The sequence below is a fragment of the Bos mutus genome, chromosome 3 (assembly GCF_027580195.1).
Source record: "Bos mutus isolate GX-2022 chromosome 3, NWIPB_WYAK_1.1, whole genome shotgun sequence".
Classification (NCBI taxonomy): domain Eukaryota; kingdom Metazoa; phylum Chordata; class Mammalia; order Artiodactyla; family Bovidae; genus Bos; species Bos mutus.
The window spans coordinates 4,142,386-4,163,761 of record NC_091619.1 but is presented as its reverse complement, the minus strand read 5'-3'; the positions used below and the strand labels follow the sequence as shown (position 1 = coordinate 4,163,761).

Below are 21,376 nucleotides of genomic sequence, written 5' to 3'. Positions count from 1 at the left end.
CAGAGAAGGCAATGGCACCCCACTCCAGCACTCTTGCCTAGAAAATCCCATGGACAAAGGAGCCTGGTAGGCTGCAGTCCATGGGGTCGTAAAGAGTCAGACACGACTGAGTGACTTCACTTTCACTTTTCACTTTCATGCATTGGAGAAGGAAATGGCAGCCCACTTCAGTGTTCTTGCCTGGAGAATCCCAGGGATGGGGGAGCCTGGTGGGCTGCTGTCTCTGGGGTCGCACAGAGTCGGACACGACTGAAGCGACTTAGCAGCAGCAGCAGGGATGATAATAATAAGTATCTCACAGGAGTGCTTCTAAGATTATGATTATGTTTGTAAGGAGCCTAGTCAGCTGGCACCTGGAACATCAGCTCATTTCCCTTCTCCCCATGTTGGTTGGGTTATGTATCAGGCTACATTTGTGACACAAATGTTTAAGTTTGAATGAAGAAGAGCAGTGAAGGCAGGAATAACAGAAGGTGATATGGAAGATTGCCTGGCACATAGTAGGTGCCCAACAAATGTTTGTTGAGTTAAAAACAAAAGAATGAATGGATGTAACCTTTGCTGTGCCAGATGTTTTACATATATTAAAAAGTCATAATTAACCCCCATGTGTAGATAACATTATCTCCTTTCTCTAAGTGAGAAAACAGGCTCAGAGAGGTTAAGGACATTATCCAAGAGCATGGAGTCTATAGAATTAGAATCGAGCCAGGTCTGTGAGATACTAATACCCATGATCTTAGCATCACTCAAGGGAGGTTGCCCAGATGAGCAGGGAGGTGACTTTGATGGTGAATTCACAGGGTGGGAGGAGACCAGCCACCTGAGAGGGGAGTGTGGTTCTGAAACAGATTCCGCAGCAGATGGAGGGAAGGGAGAAGAGAGAGGGCTTAGCACTCAAGGCTCATGTCTTTCATATCCCTCAGATTTCACCTTTCTGATCATTTTGGTGAGCATCGTGATTCTCCTCATGGCACTGTTCCTGAGCACCCTCACCTACATCTGTGTGTGGAGGAGGAAGAGGAAGCAGTCACGTAAGTGCAGAATCCCTAGATGTGTCGCCTGATTTGACATCGCCAGTGGCATGTGCCTGGGCTCCCAGTAAATTGAGCAGTGTGTGTGTGTGTGTGTGTGTGTGTGTGTGTGTGTGTATGGTTGGTGGAGGGGTGGCAGTGGCTGCTGGGCCCTCTTTCTGTTCTTGCCCTCTGGGGTAGCTGCTGAATGCCTACAGCCTGTTCCCCAGTGTGCAAATGTGCCTGCAGTGTCTGGCCTGATAGAATAGGTATGTCAGGCGAGGTTGCTGCCACTGTGCTTTTCAGGTATCCTGGAAAAACAGTAACCTGCCTCCTTTCTAGAACTTTCCTCAAGGTCTAAGTCATATGGGATGGAGATGGGACTGCCAGAAGTGGAAGCCTGGATGGAACATCTTCTGGAGATCTCTGCAGCTCTTTTCTTTGCTTCCCTCCTCTAACAGGGACAAGCCCCAAAGTTCTGACAATCTATGAAGATGTCAACAACCTGCGAACCAGGAGTAATCAAGTACGATATGCTAGGGGCTGGGATTTCTCTCAGTTAGTCTGAGAGATATTCTTTGGAGGATGGCCATTCTGGGCAGGGGGAGAGTGAGGACCAGAAAATTGTCCTCAGTCCTCCCCATATATCTTTTCTCCGTTAGCCTCTTAGCTCTGGCCATGGAGAAGAAGAGGAAAATAAGGGGGCAGAGAAGACAAAGGAAGCAGAAGGGGATCTTGGTGCTGAATTGTACCTACTGGGAAAGGATGCTGCCCTGGTATCCTCATTTCTGCCTGGTCTCACCAGCCAGGATAAGCTCCAGGAAGAGTCCAACCTGCTTGCATTTTGTGTCTGACCACAAATTCTTAGGTCCTTGCAAATCCAAGTTTATTTTTGTGGGTTTCTTAATCATTGCCCAGGCTGGGTAGGATGCCAGTCTGACTAGACAAAGCGCAGCAGTTTCATAGCTGGCTCTGTGACCTATGCTCACAGTATTTTTGGAAGAAGATGCCTGAGTCTGGCTGAGGTGCTAAAGAGTAACCAGGTTGGGGCAAAGGTTAGCTCCTCTGGGAACGTCTCTGGCCAGTCAGTATCTGCAGGCTGTGGCCGACTCCGCCTATTGTCCAGGGGGTGTCAGAGAGGAGGAAACCGCAGGGGGCTGTGCTGCCCCTGAGCAGGGCAGGATGTGGGGACAGGCCTTGGGGAAAGGCAGTGCCCAGCTGAAATGCCAGGAGGGAAGGGTGATGGGTGTAGGGAGGAAGGGCCCTCTTCCCACTCCCATTCCTGATACTTCACTTCAGGAGGAAGTCACAGCAGTGGAGCTCCTCTTGGTGACCAGTGTGAGGCCCTGTGAGGCCTCACAGAACAGAGAAGCAGCTTCCTAAAGGTCTAGGCTTTGGAATTAGGGAATTTAGAATTAGAGCAGCTCCCCTGGCCTCTTTCCTTGGAATAATGGGGCATGAAAAACTGCAGGAGACTTTGTTTCTCCCATCACTACTGGATGCTGGTACAGTTCCCGGGAGCAAGTGCATCTTCCAACAGTCACTGATGCCCAAATACTCAGTAAAAATAGGCTTTCCTCTCCAGCAGAATAAAGATGACTTTAAATTAGGTAAAAGGAGAACGCAGGGGAAACTATTTAGAGTGAAAGAGACCTGTTGGGGACTGAAGCCTGTTACTCTGCTTCTGACTCAGGTCTTCCTCCTTTGTGGCCCCATCTCTCCACGGCCTGTCGCTAGTGTCCCCAGGGTTCTGCTTGAAGGCTTATATCTCAAGCTTCACGTGGTCCTGGCTTTGACCTTTCTGGAGATACTTTAGTCAGGTCTGGGCAGAAGAGAAAAGCATAAACTTCTGTTTCTTGCCAGGTGCCTTGAGTCTAGCCTCCGAGGATGGCTGATGCTTCCCTGCTTCTCTCAGTGCCGTCCTGCTTCCGGGGAGCTCAGCTTGTCCCTTGTCTAATGGACTGTAATGGGCTCCATGGGCTCTCCCCGAGCCAGAGCTGGCAGTGTGTACTCAGGGCATCATGAAATGCCACTTCCCCAGTCTCCTGTGGGGCAGGGCTGAAGAGGGGAGCAGGGAGGGAGTGTGCTCCCTGCCCTGGGCCTTGGCCAGGGCTCCACTCAGCACTACAGCTGCATGGGGCTGGATTGAAGCCAAGGGCAAGCTGGCCACGAAAGCTGGGTCTAGAAAGGAGGATTTGGAGCAATTAGGGTCCCCAAATTTGTGTCCTTTGGAGTGGGTTACCATTTTCTTCTCTAGGGGATCTTCCTGACCCAGGGATTGAACCTGGGTCTTCTGCATTGTAGGCAGATTCTTTATTGTCTGAGACACCAGGGAAGCCCCTTCTTAATAGGTAAGGCTCAGATTAGAGCCCCACCCAAAGCTCAGCCCATTGTCAATAATTACACTGCAAATTTAATCAGAAAGTCAGCAAAGGCAAGTTTCTAAGTTACCAAAGTAAAGCAAGTTACAGGAGACTCCGTTGTGCAGGGTAATTTGATGCAATTCTTTCACATTTGGGTGGTTTCTCACTCATGACACTAACTGCTCCATGGTGAGTATCTGTCCCCATCCTGAGATGTGCAAGGACCACCTCCTTCCCATGCTCCCCGGAGCCCCTTTTCTTATCCTGTTTCTCCCCAGTCAATTCAAGTCCAGACAGACACAGCTGTCTGCTCATGTCACCATATGTCCCTTTACTATCTTTTGTGCAGGAGCAGAAACCCCTTGGAGAAGGGAATACCATCTACTCCACGATCCAGGCCCAGGTACCACTCTGGTTTTTAGAATCCATCCCATGCCTGCCCATGGGGGTTTCCTAATGCCACCCTAGAAACTCACACCCTTGAATGGCAGAGTAAGACCTTGGTGCTCCTGGAGTCTGGAAGACAGCTTGGCCTCAGTTGCGTTACGTTGTTTGTATAGATGAATGCAGTTCTGGAATGTCTTGACAGCTGAACAGGGCTGGAAAGTCGGACACAGACATTCTTTTCTCTTCCATGCTCGGTAGCAAGGGTGGTCCCGTGGGAGGAGGAAACTTGTCAGGGGACTCAACTTCTGTTTTCTCTTCCTGATGCTCCCTGTACTTGGGACTTTGTACTTTTCATTCTTGCCCTTAACTATACCTGTTTTCAGGAGAAAATGCATCTGTGTTGTTCTTTATCTAATTATGACCTAATAATAACATTTCCTAAGCACATAACATGCCGTTTTCTTATTGAATCTCACAAAACAACCTCACGAAATAGGTCTAATAGAAACCTCATTTCGTAGATGAGGAAACAGACTGTCTAACTAAACGTGCTCAAGGCCGCATAGCTCTGCTGTGACAAAGCTGAGCCAAATGATTTTCGAGTCTTCTCTCTACCTCTACCTACTTCATCTTTAACATTTTGGGGTTGTAGGACTTCGTCCATAGACTAGAGAAGCAACCTCTAATAGTGACTGCTAAAGTGACTGTTGATAATCCAGGGTGGGGCATCTTTTTCAAAAGAAATGCTGCCTCCTGGCGGCCAGTGATGAAAATTCCTGATAAAAATGACTTTTTTTTTTTTTTTTTTACACTAAGACTTCAAGCAACAAACTCGTTAGCTTTGTGGCTAGGTTGCAGGGCAAAGAAAACTCCTAGGGGATGATGATAAGCTTCAGAGGAAGATCAAGAAAAGAAGAAAGAGAAGAAAGGGAAGGGGAAGAGGACAAGGAGAGGCAATGCAGGGAGAGGAAGAGAGGAGAGAAATGGAAGAGAAAGAGGAAAGGAGGGAGGGAGGCACCCAACCACTCAGAGCCACTCTGGAATTCCCAAGCTGGGTGTTGCTTTCTCTTGTTCCCCTGAAGATGATGTTATTTGCTGATAATGGGTCAGAGTGTGTCAAAGAGAGATGTAAGGACAATTTCTGGCTTCAGCCACTCTGAATTATAACAAGAGGAATTTAAATAAATGCAAGGGAAGAGCTCCTCTCAGACTGAGATGCTGGTGAGAATGAGATTTCTCCTCTGAGCAAAAAGAGGATGGTTACCTGCCTTTGAGAACACCTGGTTCAGGTCCAAAGAGGGAAGGTGTGATGTCAAAGGGAGCTATTGAGGTGTTGAAGAGAGAATCTTGGAGAGTCTGAGGTTTAAATCCTGCTTCTATTGTGAGCACACTGTCTGACTTGGGCTATTTACCCTTTTGGAATATCATCTGTAGAATGGGGCAAATTATGATCATTCTTATTTTGTAGGAGTGTTATAAGGGTTAGGGGAGGATGCATATACAGAGTAAGCACTCAGCAACTAGCAGCTATCTTTAATGGCAAAGCAGGACTAGCATTCAGGTTGTCTGACCTCCCAACTAGTCTGGGGTTCTTTTCACTAACATCTCGAGCTTCCATCTGGGGAAGATTGAGGGTGAGGAATGGAAGAGATAGGTGCCTGCCTCCCTAGGACTGTGCTGGATGTGTGCTTCTGAAATGGCTTTGTTTCTGTTTTCTTTAGGCTTCTGCTTCCACATCACAAGATAATGCAAATACACTGTATTCATTGGTACAGGCTTCCTGGAAGGTAAGTCTTCTCCATGGGCTGCTGTTTATACAGATATGTATTTTGTCCATGCATATGCAGGTATGTGTTTGCAGAGGGTGTGTTGTGTGTCTGCGTGGGTGTACTTCCAAGTGAGTTGTCTTCCACTGTGTGTATTTGAGTAGCTTGTGTGAAATGACTGTTTAAATGTTAATGGGTCAACTAGAAATGCCTTTCTGGTTCTGTTTGGGAAAAAGAACAGCTCTGAGATTAGGAGGAGAGTTGGTTTCTCTGTGAGTTTTTGTGAGAGGCAGTAGACCATCAAAGACAGAAAGGAGATGCTTTAGACCTCCTTTCTGCTTTAGTCCTCATTAGACCAGCTGAGGCTATGCTGAGAGGTCCTGGAGAGGTTTTCAAGGCAGGGGCATATAATCTACAGCTGGAGGAGTAGACTGGGCCAAGAGAGACACAGTGTTGACTTTTAGATGAAGGTTCTGGCCAGTCACCTGCTGCTGGTGGTCTCTAGACTGAGGTAACCCATCACAGGCCCCTTGAAACCTGCTCCAAGCTGAGCTCATGGCTGTTACCTGTGCCTGGGACCATAAAGGAGGGCATCTTAATGCCCCTGGCCATATTTCTACCTTGGAAGAAAGAGGGTGGGAAGAAGGTTAATTCCAAGGCTGGAGTCACTGTATGAAGCCAAAACCTTGCCACTGTAGTGTGGAAGCTGGGAATCTGCCAAACTGTGGGAGTGTTGCACTCATATGGGCCAAGGCTCCTGTGTTTGTGTCAAATGGAGGAGAGGGTTTGGGAAGATCTTTAGATTTTTCTTTCACTCCCCTTCTAATAAGTCATTAAGTCAACTTGGATTCTACCATGCATGTGTACTAAGTTGTTTCAGGCCTGTCTGATTCTGCGATCCTATGGACCACAGGGTCCTCTGACCATTGGATTCTCCAGGCAAGAATACTGGAGTGGGTTGCCATGCCCTCCTTCAGGGGATCTTCTTGACCCAGGGATTGAACCTGCATCTCTAATGTTTCCTGTATTGGGAGGCAGGTTCTCTACCACTAGTGGCACCCAGGAAGTCCAGATTCCATGAGAGATATTTATATTTAAATTATGTTGTTGTTGTTTGGTTGTTAAATCATGTCTGACTCTTTTGTGACCCCAAGAACTGTAGCCCACCAGGCTCATCTGTCCATGGGATTTACCAGGCAAGAATACTGGAGTGGGTTGCCATTTCCTTCTCCAGGGGATCTTCCCAATCCAGGGATCAAATCCTCATCTCCTGCATTGGCAAGCAGGTTCTTCACTGCTGAGCCATGAGAGAAGCCCATATTTAAATTATACACTGTAGTTTATGAACATATAGTCACAGACACGTGATCATATGCTTTGGTATTAGGTTTTGAAAGCTCCGTATACTACTGAGAAAGCTTCTGAGTTCCCACGTCTCCAGTGTTTCTCCGTGTTCAGGGTATGGGCTAGGACTGGTACTTAAGTGTGTGGCAGAACTGTTTACACGAACCGTGCGTATGTATGCTATGTGTTGAAAAGATACACAGTTTGAGGCAGTGTTTGAATTAGATTTGTCTGAAGGGTGTGTGTCTGTGTGGGTGCTGGGAATACGTGTATGTGTGAATTTCAGGGGTGTGTGAGTGTGGTTGACTTTGGTTCAGAAATATCATATCATAGGCAAGTGTGTATTGTGCCTTCTTTGGAAACCATGGGCACCATTGTTTACTCCCGGGGTAGAAAATTCTAGACCATTCTGGGTGAGAAAACTTCAGGGACTTTCCGGGTTCTGAGTCTCCTTTGGGACCTCTCACATCAGTTAAAAGTAAGACACTTCTTAACTTGAAGTTAAGCATTCTTTCCCCTCTGAAATTCCAGACTGGATCCAAGAAGATGAAACAAAGCCCATCCTTCGATAAAACTATCTACGAAGAGGTAAGATTCTGGAATTCTTTCTGAATGGGTTTAGTGCTTACAGCATAGCCCTGAAATCACACGTGAGAAAAGTCATCCATAGCATCTCAGAGTTGGAGGGATTTCAGGGATCTTCTAATGTGAATCTTCATTTTAGAGATGAGGAAGCAGAGGTTCAAGAAGAGCTATGGTCTAACCCGAGATCTTATCATATTTTGGGGATTTGATTCCTTTTGGGGAGATCTTTCCCCAATATTCATTTATTTATTTGGCTGCTCCAGGTCTTATTTATGGCATGTGGGATCTTCAGTCTTCGCTGCTGCATGCGATATCTTTAGTTGCAGCATATGAACTCTTAGTTGTGGCATGCGGGATCTAGTTCCCTGACCAAGATTCAAACTCCAGCCTGCTGCATTGGGAGTGTGGAGTCTGAGCCACTGGACCACCAGGGAAGTCCCCAAGACCGGGTTTTAAACTAGGGATGTCCCCAGACTGGTTTCCCAGCTGTGGGCCACACATTGGATCTCTCTCTCTCTTCCATGGATATGTGTGTGTTGGGAAGTGGGGAGCACAGAAGGGAGGATAAGTGAATCTTAATGATTTCCCCAAGTTAGCAAGTAATCGGGCATCACTCCAGGACACATATAATCTTCAGCTGCTGCTGGGATGGACACTGCACAATGGTGACCATTGAGCCTGGCGGCTGGATTGATTCTCATCAAGCCTTTTAGGGAATGGAAAGTAGGCACTCAATGTTTATTGGAGGTTTATTGTGTATATATATGAGTGGTAGCCTGCCAGTGACTTCACGTGCACTATCTCATCTAATCTTCACAGAATGCTACGAGGTAGTATAATTACACTTCCTATTTATACCCAGAGAATTTAAGGCATGGAGAGCACCCCGCGCTTCAGCCTCATATAACACCTGAGCTTCCACCTGTGGCCTGATAAAGATGTTGCCACGGGTCACAAGGGAGAGTGTGGATGGGTGCCTGCTGGAATTTCTGGCATTGGGCTGCGGCCCCACATTTAAGTCAGCTGGACAGTCAAGGTGTGTAGAGGGCACTGTGTGGGCCAAGGCAAAGTGGGTCGTGAAGAAGCATGGTGTCCTTAAAAAGCACTAGAAACGGAGCCAGAACTGGATTCAAGCCTCTTACTTCTTACTAGTTGTTGACCTTGAGTTATTTCCCTTACCTAGCTGAGCTTCCTTTTGTTATGAATGAGGAATGCAGATAATAATTTATAGCCCACAGGGCTGTTATAAGGATCTCTTAGTGGGACAGTCTGAAGTTCTTCTTTTCTTCTGCAGGTTGGAAAAAGACCTTCCAAAGCTGAGAACCCTGCTCGACTGAGTCGCAGGGAGCTGGAGAACTTCTGCGTATATTCCTAGTTGCCATGGCTGTTCTCACCACTCTTACAGCCCAACTTCTGCTTTGGGAATCAGCACAATGGATGATGCTTCATGATTCTCTGCAGAGTGGTTCCTCGTCTGGAGATGATATGAGTTTGTGCATGGTCTATATTTGTTTTGAAAATGATTTCTTTTTTTTTTAACATTACTTTTATTTTTGTAAAATATAAATTTATTTATTTGAAAGTGATTTCTAACAGCTGCTTTAAGAACAAGGCTGTTAAATAACATCTCAACTTACAGACAAGACAAGAACAGAGAGATGTTGGGTAGTTTCCAAAAGACGACACAGCATGTCCAAGTGCTGGTCATCTTCAAGTGCTGTGTAAATATGTGATGCTATTACTATCACATTAAGATTCTGTTTGCCTGGTTTTCCCCTGGTGACTCATCTTCACTCCTCCCTGATCAATGATGACCACATTTCTAGACCCTTTCTTTGTCCAGATCCATCTTCCAAAGAGGAAGGAAAGATAGTGGGGGCTCAGAGGAGAAAAAAGAGGTCTCTCTGTGAAGGTATACTGGCAAGTTCTCCAAGGAGGCCAGGCCTGGGCTATATAAATACAGAGGAAAAACTTCCCCACTACATATTAAACTTTACCTCTAGCCATCTGGTCACAAAGGGGTGTGGGCAGGAGCAAGAGTAGATGATGCAGATCAAGCCCACCGCTGAGTGGAAAAATCACCCAGAGTCCATGCCATCCTAATAATCGGGCAGTGGAAACAGCTTTGCCTACAGAATGATGTTTGATTTACAAAAACACCTTATTAGACATCTATTTTGGCTTCTTTACACATTCCTCACTATTAGAAACAGTATCATTTAAACTCTGAGTCCTGATGCGCCCCATGGCAAACACTGGAGGGAGGGCTCAGGCAGCTGAGCACTTAGGAACCAGGCACCTTGCTGGGCTCCCCTGAGCCTTCAAGCCAGACCCTTCCACAAGACTGTGGGGAGCAGGCTGAAAGTCTGGCTGAGCCCAGGAAAGGGGGAACTGGAAGAGGGCCTGGTCAGAGACCCCAACAGGTAACATTGCACAGAGCCTGATTCTTCAATTGCCCCAGTCTGTGTTTAAGGTATGAATTTAATATAGAACTGTGCTATTACTTAAAGGCAGTTTAAATTTCTTCTCTGAAATTTAGGAAATAAAATGTAAATGGGTCTCTGCCCTACTCTGTACTTTTCCTCTTCCAGCCAAAGGAGAGGCCATCAATTGTGGGCCATCAATAAATACACGCTGTTTAACTCCTGCTGGAGAGGAGTCTGGACTCCTGGGGAGCTGTCAGTTGTCTCCTAGCCCTGTTCACACTGGAAGAGCAGATTCTAGGAATCCCAGATCCCAGGGGCCACTTAGTTTTGGGGGATAGCCACTTGCTCATGCCCCTCAGATCCTTCTCCCCTGTGGGTGTGTGATTGGTCAAGCTAGCTTCTTCCTGGAGACGAGTTGATAGACCACATCTGGGAGAAAGTGTTGGGGTACAAATTGGAGGATATATGCAAAAGGATGGGAAGAGGATCCAAGGCAACTGTGGGCAGCTGAGCAGCTGAGTCAGGAGTTTTGTGAGAAGAAGGAGTAGCAAATTATAGGGGTCACAGCAATTCAGATGAACAGCAGAGATACTAACCATTGCCTACTGCTGGCCTTTTACATGTCCTGAGTTGCACAGATATTGAATTGGGCAGATTTATTTAAGGAGCACATGAGATCCTATGGGTCCAGGGACTTCTGGGATGCTCTATTCTGGAGTATAATAATGATTATCATTATCATCTTATATGTCTTTGTTGAACTCTGTGATAATGTCTTAAAAAGATAATTATCGGAGAAGGAAATGGCAACCCATTCCAATATTCTTGCCTGGGAAACCCATGGACAGAGGAGCCTGGTGGGCAAAAAAGACACGACTGAGCAACTAAACAACAACCAGCAATGGAGGAGCCCAGCCTGTGCCTGAAGGAGAGGAAAATCCTCCTTCCCCCTTCTCCCCCCTTATTGTGCCCAGTGTGGAAGCAGGGTTGTTGCAAAAAAAAAAAAACAAAAAACAAAAACCAAGAAAAGCTTCATTGATCTACATTAGTTATCACTGATCTACAAACGTCATGAGATGCGTGGGAGAAAGAAGACTGGGGGCAGGATGGGTGCCTGAGGAGGAAGAGGGAAAAGTTGGAGCAGAAAGGGAAGGAGTTTGGAGTGACTACAGAACTTTAAAGATGAGCGATAGCCACAGAAGTGGTAGGAAATCTGAATGTATTTGTAACTGCACCCTCCACCTCTTCTGTACCCTCATTAACAAAAACAGAATGAAAACATCAGTTACTACTCCTCAGTGCTTAGTGGAGTTGGATTTATGTTCTTTTCTGTGTATGGTGCTGGGCTGACATGGGTTTTGAGTTGGAAGCAAGAAAGCTTCATGTTTGAGGGGGTTGAATTATTCAAATTGAGACTTATTTCAACTTATTGAAACAAATGGAAACTTATTGAATTATTCAAGTTGAAAATGAACCCAGGACACTTTTCAGTATATTTGATGTCTGAGGCACTTGACACCAGCATTTACTTACCAATGGTCATCAGAGGCTTTACAGACCTCTGAGTTGCCAGATTTTTGTTCTTTATTTTATGAAAGGGGCCACATGGCCATGGTCTTCTATAGTGGGGTCAACTCATACTCAGGGAGTGAAGCTGCAAAATGCATGTGGAAAGCAAAAGTGAAGTATAGTCAAAATTTCCATTTAAAATACTGGAATTCAGGACTTCCCTGACTGTCCAGTAGTTAAGAACCCATCTTGCAATGCAGAATACCCAGATTCAACCCCGGTCCAGGAACTAAGATCCCACATGCCGCTGGAAATGAAGCCCATGCACCACAACAAAAGATCCCACATGCCACAACTAAGACTCAATGCAGCCAAATAAAAAAACAAATAAATAATTATCCATGCAATGGCCAGCCAATAAACAAAGCAGTAATTAAGCTCCTGCTGTGTATGAAGCACTGCCTGGCTCCCCGGGAGTACCCACGGCAGGCCACAGAGGACATTCTGATTCCACAGACTGTGTGCTGGGGCAGATGACAGTGGAAGCACAGTATTAAAAAACACAAATGGGCCGCAAAACACATGTAACACAAGTGCACACAAGAGTATCATGAATGTAAGTCAAGAGCGGTGTAACTTATAGGCAGGGAGACGGGATGGAGGCGACTATTTGGGGGAGAAGAGAGATATGGCTTGTATACATCTGGACATGAAAAAAAGGAGGAAAATTCCTTTGGGGTAAATACAGGAATCTTATACAGAAGGGGCATTTTAAGCGCTTCAGTTCAGTTCAGTCGCTCAGTCGTGTCCAACTCTTTGCGACCCCATGAACTGCAACATGCCAGGCCTCCCTGTCCATCACCAACACCCAGAGTCCACCCAAACCCATGTCCATTGTGTCAGTGATGCCATCCAACCATCTCATCCTCTGTTGTCCCCTTCTCCTCCTGCCCTCAATCTTTCCCAGCTTCAGGGTCTTTTCCAATGAGTCAGCTCTCCATATCAGGTGGCCAAAGTATTGGAGTTTCAGCTTCAACATCAGTCCTTCCAATGAACACCCAGGACTGATGTTGGACTGATCATCAGTCCATGTGATGATTGATCTCCAACCAGGATGGACTGGTTGGATCTCCCCACAGTCCAAGGGACTCTTAAGAGTCTTCTCCAACACCACAGTTCAAAAGCATCAATTTTTCTGTGCTCAGCTTTCTTTATGGTCCAACTCTCACATCCATACATGACCACTGGAAAAACCATAGCCTTGACTAGATGGATCTTTGTTGGCAAAGTAATGTCTCTGCTTTTTAATATGCTGTTTAGGTTGGTCATAACTTTCCTTCCAAGGAGTAAGCATCTTTTAATTTCATGGCTGCTGTTACCATCTGCAGTGATTTTGGAGCCCAGAAAAATAAAGTCAGCCACTGTTTCCGCATCTATTTGCCATGAAGAGATGGGACCAGATGCCATGATCTTCGTTTTCTGAATGTTGAGCTTTAAGCCAACTTTTTCACTCTCCTCTTTCACTTTCATCAAGAGGCTTTTTAGTTCTTCTTCACTTTCTGCCATAAGGGTGGTGTCATCTGCATATCTGAAGTTATTGCTATTTCTCCCGGCAATCTTGATTCCAGCTTGTGCTTCCTCCAGCCCAGCGTTTCTCATGATGTACTCTGCATATAAGCTAAATAAGCAGAGTGACAATATACAGACTTGACGTACTCCTTTTCCTATTTGGAACCAGCCTGTTGTTCCATGTCCAGTTCTAACTGTTGCTTCCTGACCTGTATACAGGTTTCTCAAGAGGCAGGTGAAGTGGTCTGGTATTCCCATCTCTTTCAGAATTTTCCACAGTTTATTGTGATCCACACAGTCAAGGGTTTTGGCATAGTCAATAAAGCAGAAATAGATGTTTTTCTGGAACTCTCTTGCTTTTTTGATGATCCAATGGATGTTGGCAATTTGATCTCTGGTTCCTCTGCCTTTTCTAAAACCAGCTTAAATATCTGGAAGTTCATAGTTCACATTTGCTGAAGCCTGGCTTGAAGAATTTTGAGCACTACTTTACTAGCATGTGAGATGAGTGCAATTGTACGGTAGTTTGAGCATTCTTTGGCATTGTCTTTCTTTGGGATTGGAATGAAAACTGACTGTTTCCAGCCTTGTGGCCACTGCTGAGTTTTCTGAATTTGCTGACGTATTGAGTACAGCACTTTCACAGCTCATTTTTAGGATTTGAAATAGCTCAACTGGAATTCCATCACCTTTAAATGCTTAAAAATATATAAAAAGAGTAATGTGAAAGTGAAAGTCTCTCAGTCTTGTCCGACTCTTTGCGACCCCATGGACTTCTCCAGACCAGAATACTGGAGTGGGTAGCCTTTCCCCTCTCCATACAATCTCCCCAACCCAGGGATCGAACCCAGGTCTCCTGCTTTGCAGGCAGATTCTTTACCAGCTGAGCCACAAAGGATTAACCTAAGAATACTGTTAAAAAGAGTAATACACACAAATGGTTTAAAAAATCCAGCCGTACAAAATATATGCAGTAAAAAAATCCCCAAACCAGCCCAGCTTCCTCCCAGAGGCAGCCACTGATAATTTTTTTGTATTTCCTTTCAGAATTTTTCTTTTTGTAAACATACAGCTATCTATTTCTTTTTTATTCAACTGGTGACATATGATACACCAGGACTTTGTTCTGTCCATCAAATGACGTATCTTATTACGTCTCCTTCTATATTAGCGCATATTAATCTCTACTTTCCTTCTTTAAAAAAGTGGCAGGCTTTGCCATTGCATGGGTACACTTTCATGCATTTAATCAGATTCCTACTAAATGCACACTTAGGTTATTTCTAGTCTTTTATTTGAAAAATACTACAGTGGTCATGATTTCACCTAGATCTATGTGTTCATAAGTGAGACTATCTGTTGGATTTATTTTAGCAGCTGTTTATAGGACCACATGAAGATCCTGGTCCCCTTCGACGATATGACAAGCCTTGGCAGAATCTTCAGGCATGCATCTGAGCTGAGAGGTTGTACAGTATGAGCACAGAAGGAGACAAACGGAGCCCAGAGGCTGTCTGATCTGTTAATGGATTTGGGAAGTCACGAGGTGTGAGAAAAAGAGGAGGCCCAAATCCAGGCATATCTGAGACAATGAAGGAAATTCTGAAGTTCTTCTGTCTTCAGGGGCCTGGGCCTTATTAGGTCTAGCAGCCTCTCCAACCTCACTGAGGGAGGTAGCTGCTTTTCTTTTCAGGGGACATTTTCATAGGTAGGTATTTCAGGAGACTTAAGGTCATTCTGTTGCGATGGTGGCACAACCTGTGAGCCAAAAGACACACAAGGATATGGTTAATAAAGCCTAGAAGGTACCAGTTTTCTCAGCCTTGTGCTGGCAGGAGAGAGGAAGGTGAGGCCAGGCTGTGATTGGTCCATCCTGTGAAGTAAGGTCATATGGATTGGCCTAGGGATGGAGCAATCATTCAAGCTGATGATAAGCATTTATGGAAAGTCTCCTAATGGTAAGCGCCATGTGCCACGCTCTCTGGAAGGGAGAGTTAGGACAGTTTTGTGCAACAAGTTGAAGGGGTTCATAAATAAATAAAAGGCCTTGCTCTCAAGAAGCTATAGTTTGGGATCCCAGTCTTCACCCTAGCGAGAGAAACATTTATATAAAGATGATTCAAGTTTTAGAGGTTGAGTTCCATAGTAATAGTCCAAACCATCAGACCTTCATGTTCCAAGGGTTCTGGGAATCCCCTGTATGAGTGTTCAGGAAAGGCTCAAAAGAGCAGATGAGACATAAGCTGATGCAGAAGGAAGATCTGTTGTTCTTTAGTCGCTAAGTCATGTCCATTCTTTTGCCACCCCATGGGCTGTAGCCCGCCTGGCTCCTTTGTTCATGGGATTTTCCAGGCAAGAATATTGGAGTGGGTTGCCATTTCCTCCTCCAGGGAATCTTCCCAATCAAGGGATCATACCTGAGTCTCCTGCATTGTAGGTGAATTCTTTATCACTGAGCCACCTGAGAAGCCGAGAGAGGAGGTTAGCTACCAGCAATAGCTTGGGAATAGCACAACCTTCTTTGAGATATCATGCAGATACAAGTGTCAGAAAATAATAATTAAGGAAGACTTGAGGATTTCCTGATCAAGTGGGAAATAGTGGCTTTAGGAAACCCAGAACTAGGATTCCTTAAAATTCTGAAGGTAAAGAATAAGTTCTATCTGGAGGTTGGCTCAGGAAATGCATTGATTTTTCACTTATATTGTGGGTGAGGGTGGTTTTAGGGATCTTAAGTTCCTAGAGTGGTGTAGGAGTCATTCAGGACTGATCAGACAAAGGAGGTCTCATGACCTGTCTGAAACTCAGAGCAGGGACTGATGTCCATGGCTTTGAGATTGACTAGAATTGACCGAAACACGAAGGGCCAGTCCCAAGCAGCTTTGGGAATGTAGTGAATAATACAGATTAGGCTTCAAGGCCAAAGATAAAGTTCTTAGCTGGTTAAGCATTAGGCCATGCTCTAGAAATCAGGACATGAGGCAGGAGATGGTTGAATCAAACTATATAGTTGCACAAGTGTTTACCAAGCAGATTCTATCAGTCTTTTAAGGTCTAGTCCAAACTATTTTTTCCATGAAGCCTTTCCTGTCTACCTCTGAAGTCGTTCCTATCTACCATTTCCAATGTATGAAAAACCCTTGGAAACTGCGTACATAATATGTAGTCATGAAGAGTATTTTCTCTCCCCATCCAAGTTACTAAATCACTCCAACTCTCCTAGATCAAAGATAGATAATATAACAAGTCTTAAAAGTCAAGGTTAGTGCCTTAAACATATCTGAATCCCCAGAGCACTCAGCCCAGTTCTGGGCAAACAAAAGGTATTCAATAAATATCTACTGTTTGATTCATCAACTATAGAGAAGGAGCATAACTGAAAAACTTTGAGAGCTAAAAAAAAATCTTATTTGAACATTTTACAGGGAGGGAATTCTGGGGGAGACTTGAAAGCTAAAGTATGAATGGGCCCAATATTTTCAGGAAAATGAAAGTGGAGCAGACAGCCAGATTCAGATCAGAGTTAATTGTTTAAGAGTTTTCAGGGTTAATTAAAAACTCTGGTTTCCTAACCACTAGCTCTGTGTACTTAGGCAAACTTAGTATCTTCAATTTCAGCTTCTCTGGCTATAAAATTTGCATGATAGCACACTTACAGAGGTATTATAAGGATCAGATGAGACTATGTTTGTCAATGTTTTATAAACTATAAAAGTTTATATGAACTTATTATTAACGGGAATTTCTATGGTTAGTGCTCAGTCACTCAGTCGTGTCTGACTCTGTGCGACCCCAAGGACAGTAGCCCACCAGGCTCCTCTGTCCATGGGATTCTCCAGACAAGAATGCTGGAGTGGGTTGCCATTTCCTTCTCCATTTCTATGCTTAAGGGATCTTTTAACACTATAATGAGACCAATGTGCTATAATTAATAGCACATTTTCCAAAAAATCTTGACATTATACTGTTGGTTATATTCCAATTGTTTTGGAAGGTTTCCATTTTGGTGGATGAGAGAGAGATTTAGAAACATATATGGACAATGTAGTGTTTGTGTTTGCAGACTCTCTTTCTCGTCAGCGTTAAGACCAAGCGATATAAGATATTATTAAATTAATTAGAAATGTTCAGCTTTTGGCTGCACAGATGTAAATCAGGAATAATTGTTTCAATATCTCTATGGACCAAGGAGTGTGTCAGGGAGTGCACAGTGGGTGGAGCTTAAGTTCCTCTGCTTTCGGATAAAATGGTCTGGCTCTCACTTTATGGACCTCAGGATGCAGAGAAAATTGTTCTCACCTTCTGAGGTTTCTGTATAGAGCAGTAGACTGTGGCTGAATTCTCTTTCTTCTGAGGAACTGGAGTCTTTCCCTGTAACAGATCAACACCAGACTGTCCATAATCACCCAAAAAGAGTTTTCCAGAGATTTGCCCTCAGTCCTTGAGGTGAAGGAACACCTCTCCAGGTCCTGATTTCACACAGAGGGTGGCACTGCCTTAGTGCAGTGGAGACAGCACCTCTGTTTTCCCAGCACCTCCCTTATTTATGGCAGAAGATTGGGAGCTGAGGGATGGGTTCCTTTGCTTTGAGGGCCCCTGAGGTTGGTAAACATGGATAGAATCACAATTCTCTACCCACGCATCACTGTGTCTGTCCCCCAGTTTGGAGGGATTAGCCTTCCAGGATATTGGATGGTCCTCGAAGGGAAGGGCAAGGGAAGGTGTACTGATGAAAAGAGCTCACCTGCAAGTCAAGGAACACTTGAGTGTACACTGTTTCCCCTTCAACCGCAAGTGCTGGTGCCATGTTATCTGGAGTGACTTGATCGTACTCTGGTTGGCCCTCAGAGTCCGAGTCAAGTCCGGCGTCCTCCCGAGTGACTGAGTCACACACCTGGTCTCTTCCATTGACGGGCTGGTGCATCCCTGTCCTCTCCTCATCCTCCTCAGTCGTTCCATTGCTGTCAGAGCTGCTGTCGGAGGTGTGCCTGGCAGTCTTAGGGAAAGTGTCCAGCTTCTCATACCCTTGGGAAAGCATGGAGTATAGTGTGTGGCCAGCAGTGGGCTCTGGAACACATTGTTCAGGGTTGGTAAAGGATGTACCAGTACCCTCCTCTCTCTTGCTTTGTGTAAGGATTCAAGCTGCTCTGACTCCTACCCCAGATGAGGCCTAGAGAACTGGAGGAGAAGGAAGATGTTTTCCTGTCTTCCCTCATGGGGCTCCATTCCCCTCCCCCTTCCGCCTTTCTTTCAAGCACTCATTTATTCATTCATTTGATAAGCATTCATCGAGTGTGACATGTGATGGACTTAGCATCTCTCAGTGAACAAAACTGGCCGTGTTGAATAAAGTTAACTAGGTATTCTGGGCAAACATAAAGGTGAATTAGACCTGGTGTTGAAGGAGTACACTGTCTAGCTGGGAGTCAGATACATACATAAATCAAATTATGTCAGGCCAGCTCTGACAGTGTCATAGGAAAACTAGGAGAAAAGTGTGTGAGTGGACATAGTCTCCAGTTCAGGAGCAGAGAAGAGCTTATGAAAGGACGGAATTAAGGTGGGCCTTCACACTGGGACTTCGATGAGTGAAAGTGGATTCTTGGTGGAAAGAACAGCATAATTAAAGGCAGATATGAAACTTGAGGCACCCTCTCTTTTGGGAAAGGATGATATTTAAAATATTTAGCAACCACCTGGTTTGGGCATAGGACAATCAGAATGGGTGGCTGCTTTAAACAACTGGGTGGACCTCTACTGCCTTTAAGGCATATCAATCGATCCATTTGACCTACATGTAGAATAATAATGGCTTACACTTTTTAGGTGCCAACTGTGTGTCAGGCAGTGTTCTAAAAACAATGCTTTTCATGAACAAATTCATTCAACCTGCATAAAACCCCATTAAGCATAGATAATAACTATCCTTATTTATGTTTCACAGGTTAAGAAACGGAGCACATTAAGGTTGAATATTTGCCCAAGTTTAAGTGGGAGGGCCAGGATTTGAATGCAGGTAGTCTGGTCCCTGATGTTCTTACCTGCTACTCAATACTTCCCCCTAGGAGTTTTACATAGAAAAAAAGTAGACTAAAGGTGACCTGGCCCAATATTGAGTGATAATAGTACTTATCTACCTGGGAAGCCAGGTAGTGCTAGTGGTAAAGAACGTGTCTGCCAGTGCAGGAGACACAAGACATGCAGGTTCGATCCCTGGGTCAGGAAGATCCCCTGGAGAAGGAAATGGCAAGCCACTCCAGTATTCTTGCCTGGAGAATCCCATGGACAGAGGAAGCCCCAGCTTCTGCGTCCATGGGGTCTCAAAGAGTCAGACATGTCTGAGCCTCCCTACCCCGACACACAGAGTTATCTCCTAGTGACTGCATACTGTGGACTCCCTGTTGTCCCTTGCAGTCCTCACAGCAACGCTGAGAGGTTGGTGCCCTCATTTTGCAAAGTAAGGAAACTAAGGTTTAGAGACTGAAATGCCCAAGATCACTAAAAAGGAGGAGAGCTAAGATTGAAACACAGCATTATCTGACCTCAGATCTTATACACCTGGGAATTCCCTGGTGGTCCAGTGGTTAAGAATCTGTCTTCCAACTGGGGGATGCAGGTTGGATCCCTGGTTGGGAAACTAAGATCCCACAGGTCACAGGGCAACTAAGCCTGTGCACCACAACTCCTGAACCCATGCTCCCCACAACTAGAGAGCCTGCATACCACAAACTGCAGAGCCCACATGCTCTGGAGCCTGCGCCACAGCTAGAGAGAAGCCTGTGTGCCATGACGAAGATCCAGCATCTGCAACTAAGACCTAACGCAGCCAAAAATAAATACATAAATAAATATTAAAGAATTTACACACATGACCACTAGGTTACCTTGTCTTTTGAATAACAGACAAAGACCACAAGGAGCCATTGATGGTTATAGAACAGTTATAACTAGGCTTTGCAAAGTGAGATCAGAAGGGCTAAAAAGGAGAAAATCTGAAGAGGGAATGGCTAGTTAGGAAACTATCATAATATTTTAGAGAAGAAGTTACAAGGAATGGGAATGTCTGTTAATAAAGACTTGTTAAGGTGTATCTGTAGAATGGAATAAATGAGAGTCAGTCTTAATTTACAATTAAGTTAAAAAAGCAGACTCAGAAAAATGTGATAGATTACTCTCACATATGCGATCAAAGGAAAAATATACAGCTTGTAAATGCATGAAAATGCTCTCAAAGGATGTAAACATATATATATCTTACCAAAGGGGTCTTTTCAGGGAAATACCCGGGCATTGGGATTTAGAAGGAGGGGATTATTTATATATATATTTTTTTAATTTTATTTTTTAACTTTACAATATTGTATTGGTTTTGCCTTAAAGCAACATGAATCTGCCACAGGTATACACGTGTTCCCCATCCTGAACCCTCCTCCCTCCCTGTACCATCCCTCTGGGTCGTCCCAGTGCACTAGCCCCAAGCATCCAGTATCGTGCATCGAACCTAGACTGGTGACTCGTTTCATATATGGAGACAGCAAAAGAGACACTGATGTTTAGAACAATCTTTTGGACTCTGTGGAGGAGGGGATTATTTTTAATTTATACCATGTGAATATTTGACTTTTCAATTAAAAAAAAAAGAACCTATTCAATAAAACAAAAAATTGGTGACAGCATGAACTCAGGCAGTGGCAGAGTCTTTAGAGAAAAGGCAGCTGAAGTGATAATGGAGGAATGAAAGAAACAGGACTTGGGCACTGAGGAGAGGTGCTGGGGGAGGCAGGAGGGCCACGGATGACAGTGGTGTCCCTAGTACTTTTTCACTCTTCCTCTTGTGCCCAGGATGCCAAGGAAGGAGACTTCAGGCTAGCGGAGACCAAGATTTTTTTTAAAAGAAGGGTTTGACTGAGTGGCCAGGGTTTGGGGATTCCTTAGAACTCCAGAACTCCAGAGTTCAAGGTGGCAATTTAGAACACTGAGATTCCAGGGTGGGAGAGTAGGGTACAGGCATCTCAGCTCTCCATCCCAAAGCTTAGCAGAACAGCTCCACTTTTACATGCATTGTACTTTTGGGATGTTGCCTAATATTTTGTTTGAAGAAAGCATTCCTTAGCTTTTTCAAAAACCAAAAAACCACTGCCTCAGTAATACTCTTGGGTAATAGGTAACTAGAAAGTCTTATGAATTTTAATTTCAATGAAGTGTTAATTTTGCTTCTGTCACAGATTTACTATTGCATCTGGTCTTTGTTTCTCCATTCTTGGAGTGGAGCCAATAACTTCATCCTCATCATGGGGCACACTGCAGTAATGACAGTCAATGCCTGAGGAATCCTAGAGATGCCAGAGGACAGACAACTTTCCTTAGCTCTGTTTACCATCTTTCAGGAGTCCAGCCTCCTTGTGTCTTTTGTT

General features: G+C 44.7%; 2 protein-coding genes across 9 annotated transcripts in view; one reads left to right on the top strand and one right to left on the bottom strand.

Annotated features, from left to right (window-relative positions):
• The window catches only part of CD244 (CD244 molecule), a 37,108-nt gene extending 28,064 nt beyond the window's left edge, over positions 1-9,044 (top strand). Inside the window, exons 4-9 of one of the 2 annotated variants that reach the window (XM_070366152.1) lie at positions 927-1,034; positions 1,475-1,539; positions 3,726-3,779; positions 5,485-5,550; positions 7,405-7,461; positions 8,753-9,044. In XM_070366152.1, coding sequence (XP_070222253.1) covers positions 927-1,034; positions 1,475-1,539; positions 3,726-3,779; positions 5,485-5,550; positions 7,405-7,461; positions 8,753-8,833 — 431 coding nt within the window. In that variant the 3' untranslated portion in view covers positions 8,834-9,044. The other variant, XM_070366154.1, reaches the window with a different exon arrangement.
• Positions 9,045-10,902: 1,858 nt separating this feature from the next.
• LY9 (lymphocyte antigen 9) overlaps positions 10,903-21,376 on the bottom strand; it is a 31,309-nt gene continuing 20,835 nt past the window's right edge. For 3 of the 7 annotated variants that reach the window (XM_014480847.2, XM_070366123.1, XM_070366147.1), the window contains 3 exons: positions 17,707-17,987; positions 17,262-17,333; positions 10,903-14,720 (listed from right to left, as the gene is read on the bottom strand). In XM_014480847.2, the coding sequence (XP_014336333.2) occupies positions 14,652-14,720; positions 17,262-17,333; positions 17,707-17,987 (422 nt within the window). In that variant the 3' untranslated portion in view covers positions 10,903-14,651. Of the gene's footprint in view, positions 14,721-15,379; positions 15,424-17,261; positions 17,334-17,706; positions 18,030-21,376 lie in introns of all 7 variants that reach the window. The other 4 variants (XM_014480846.2, XM_014480848.2, XM_070366119.1 and 1 more) reach the window with 3 other exon arrangements.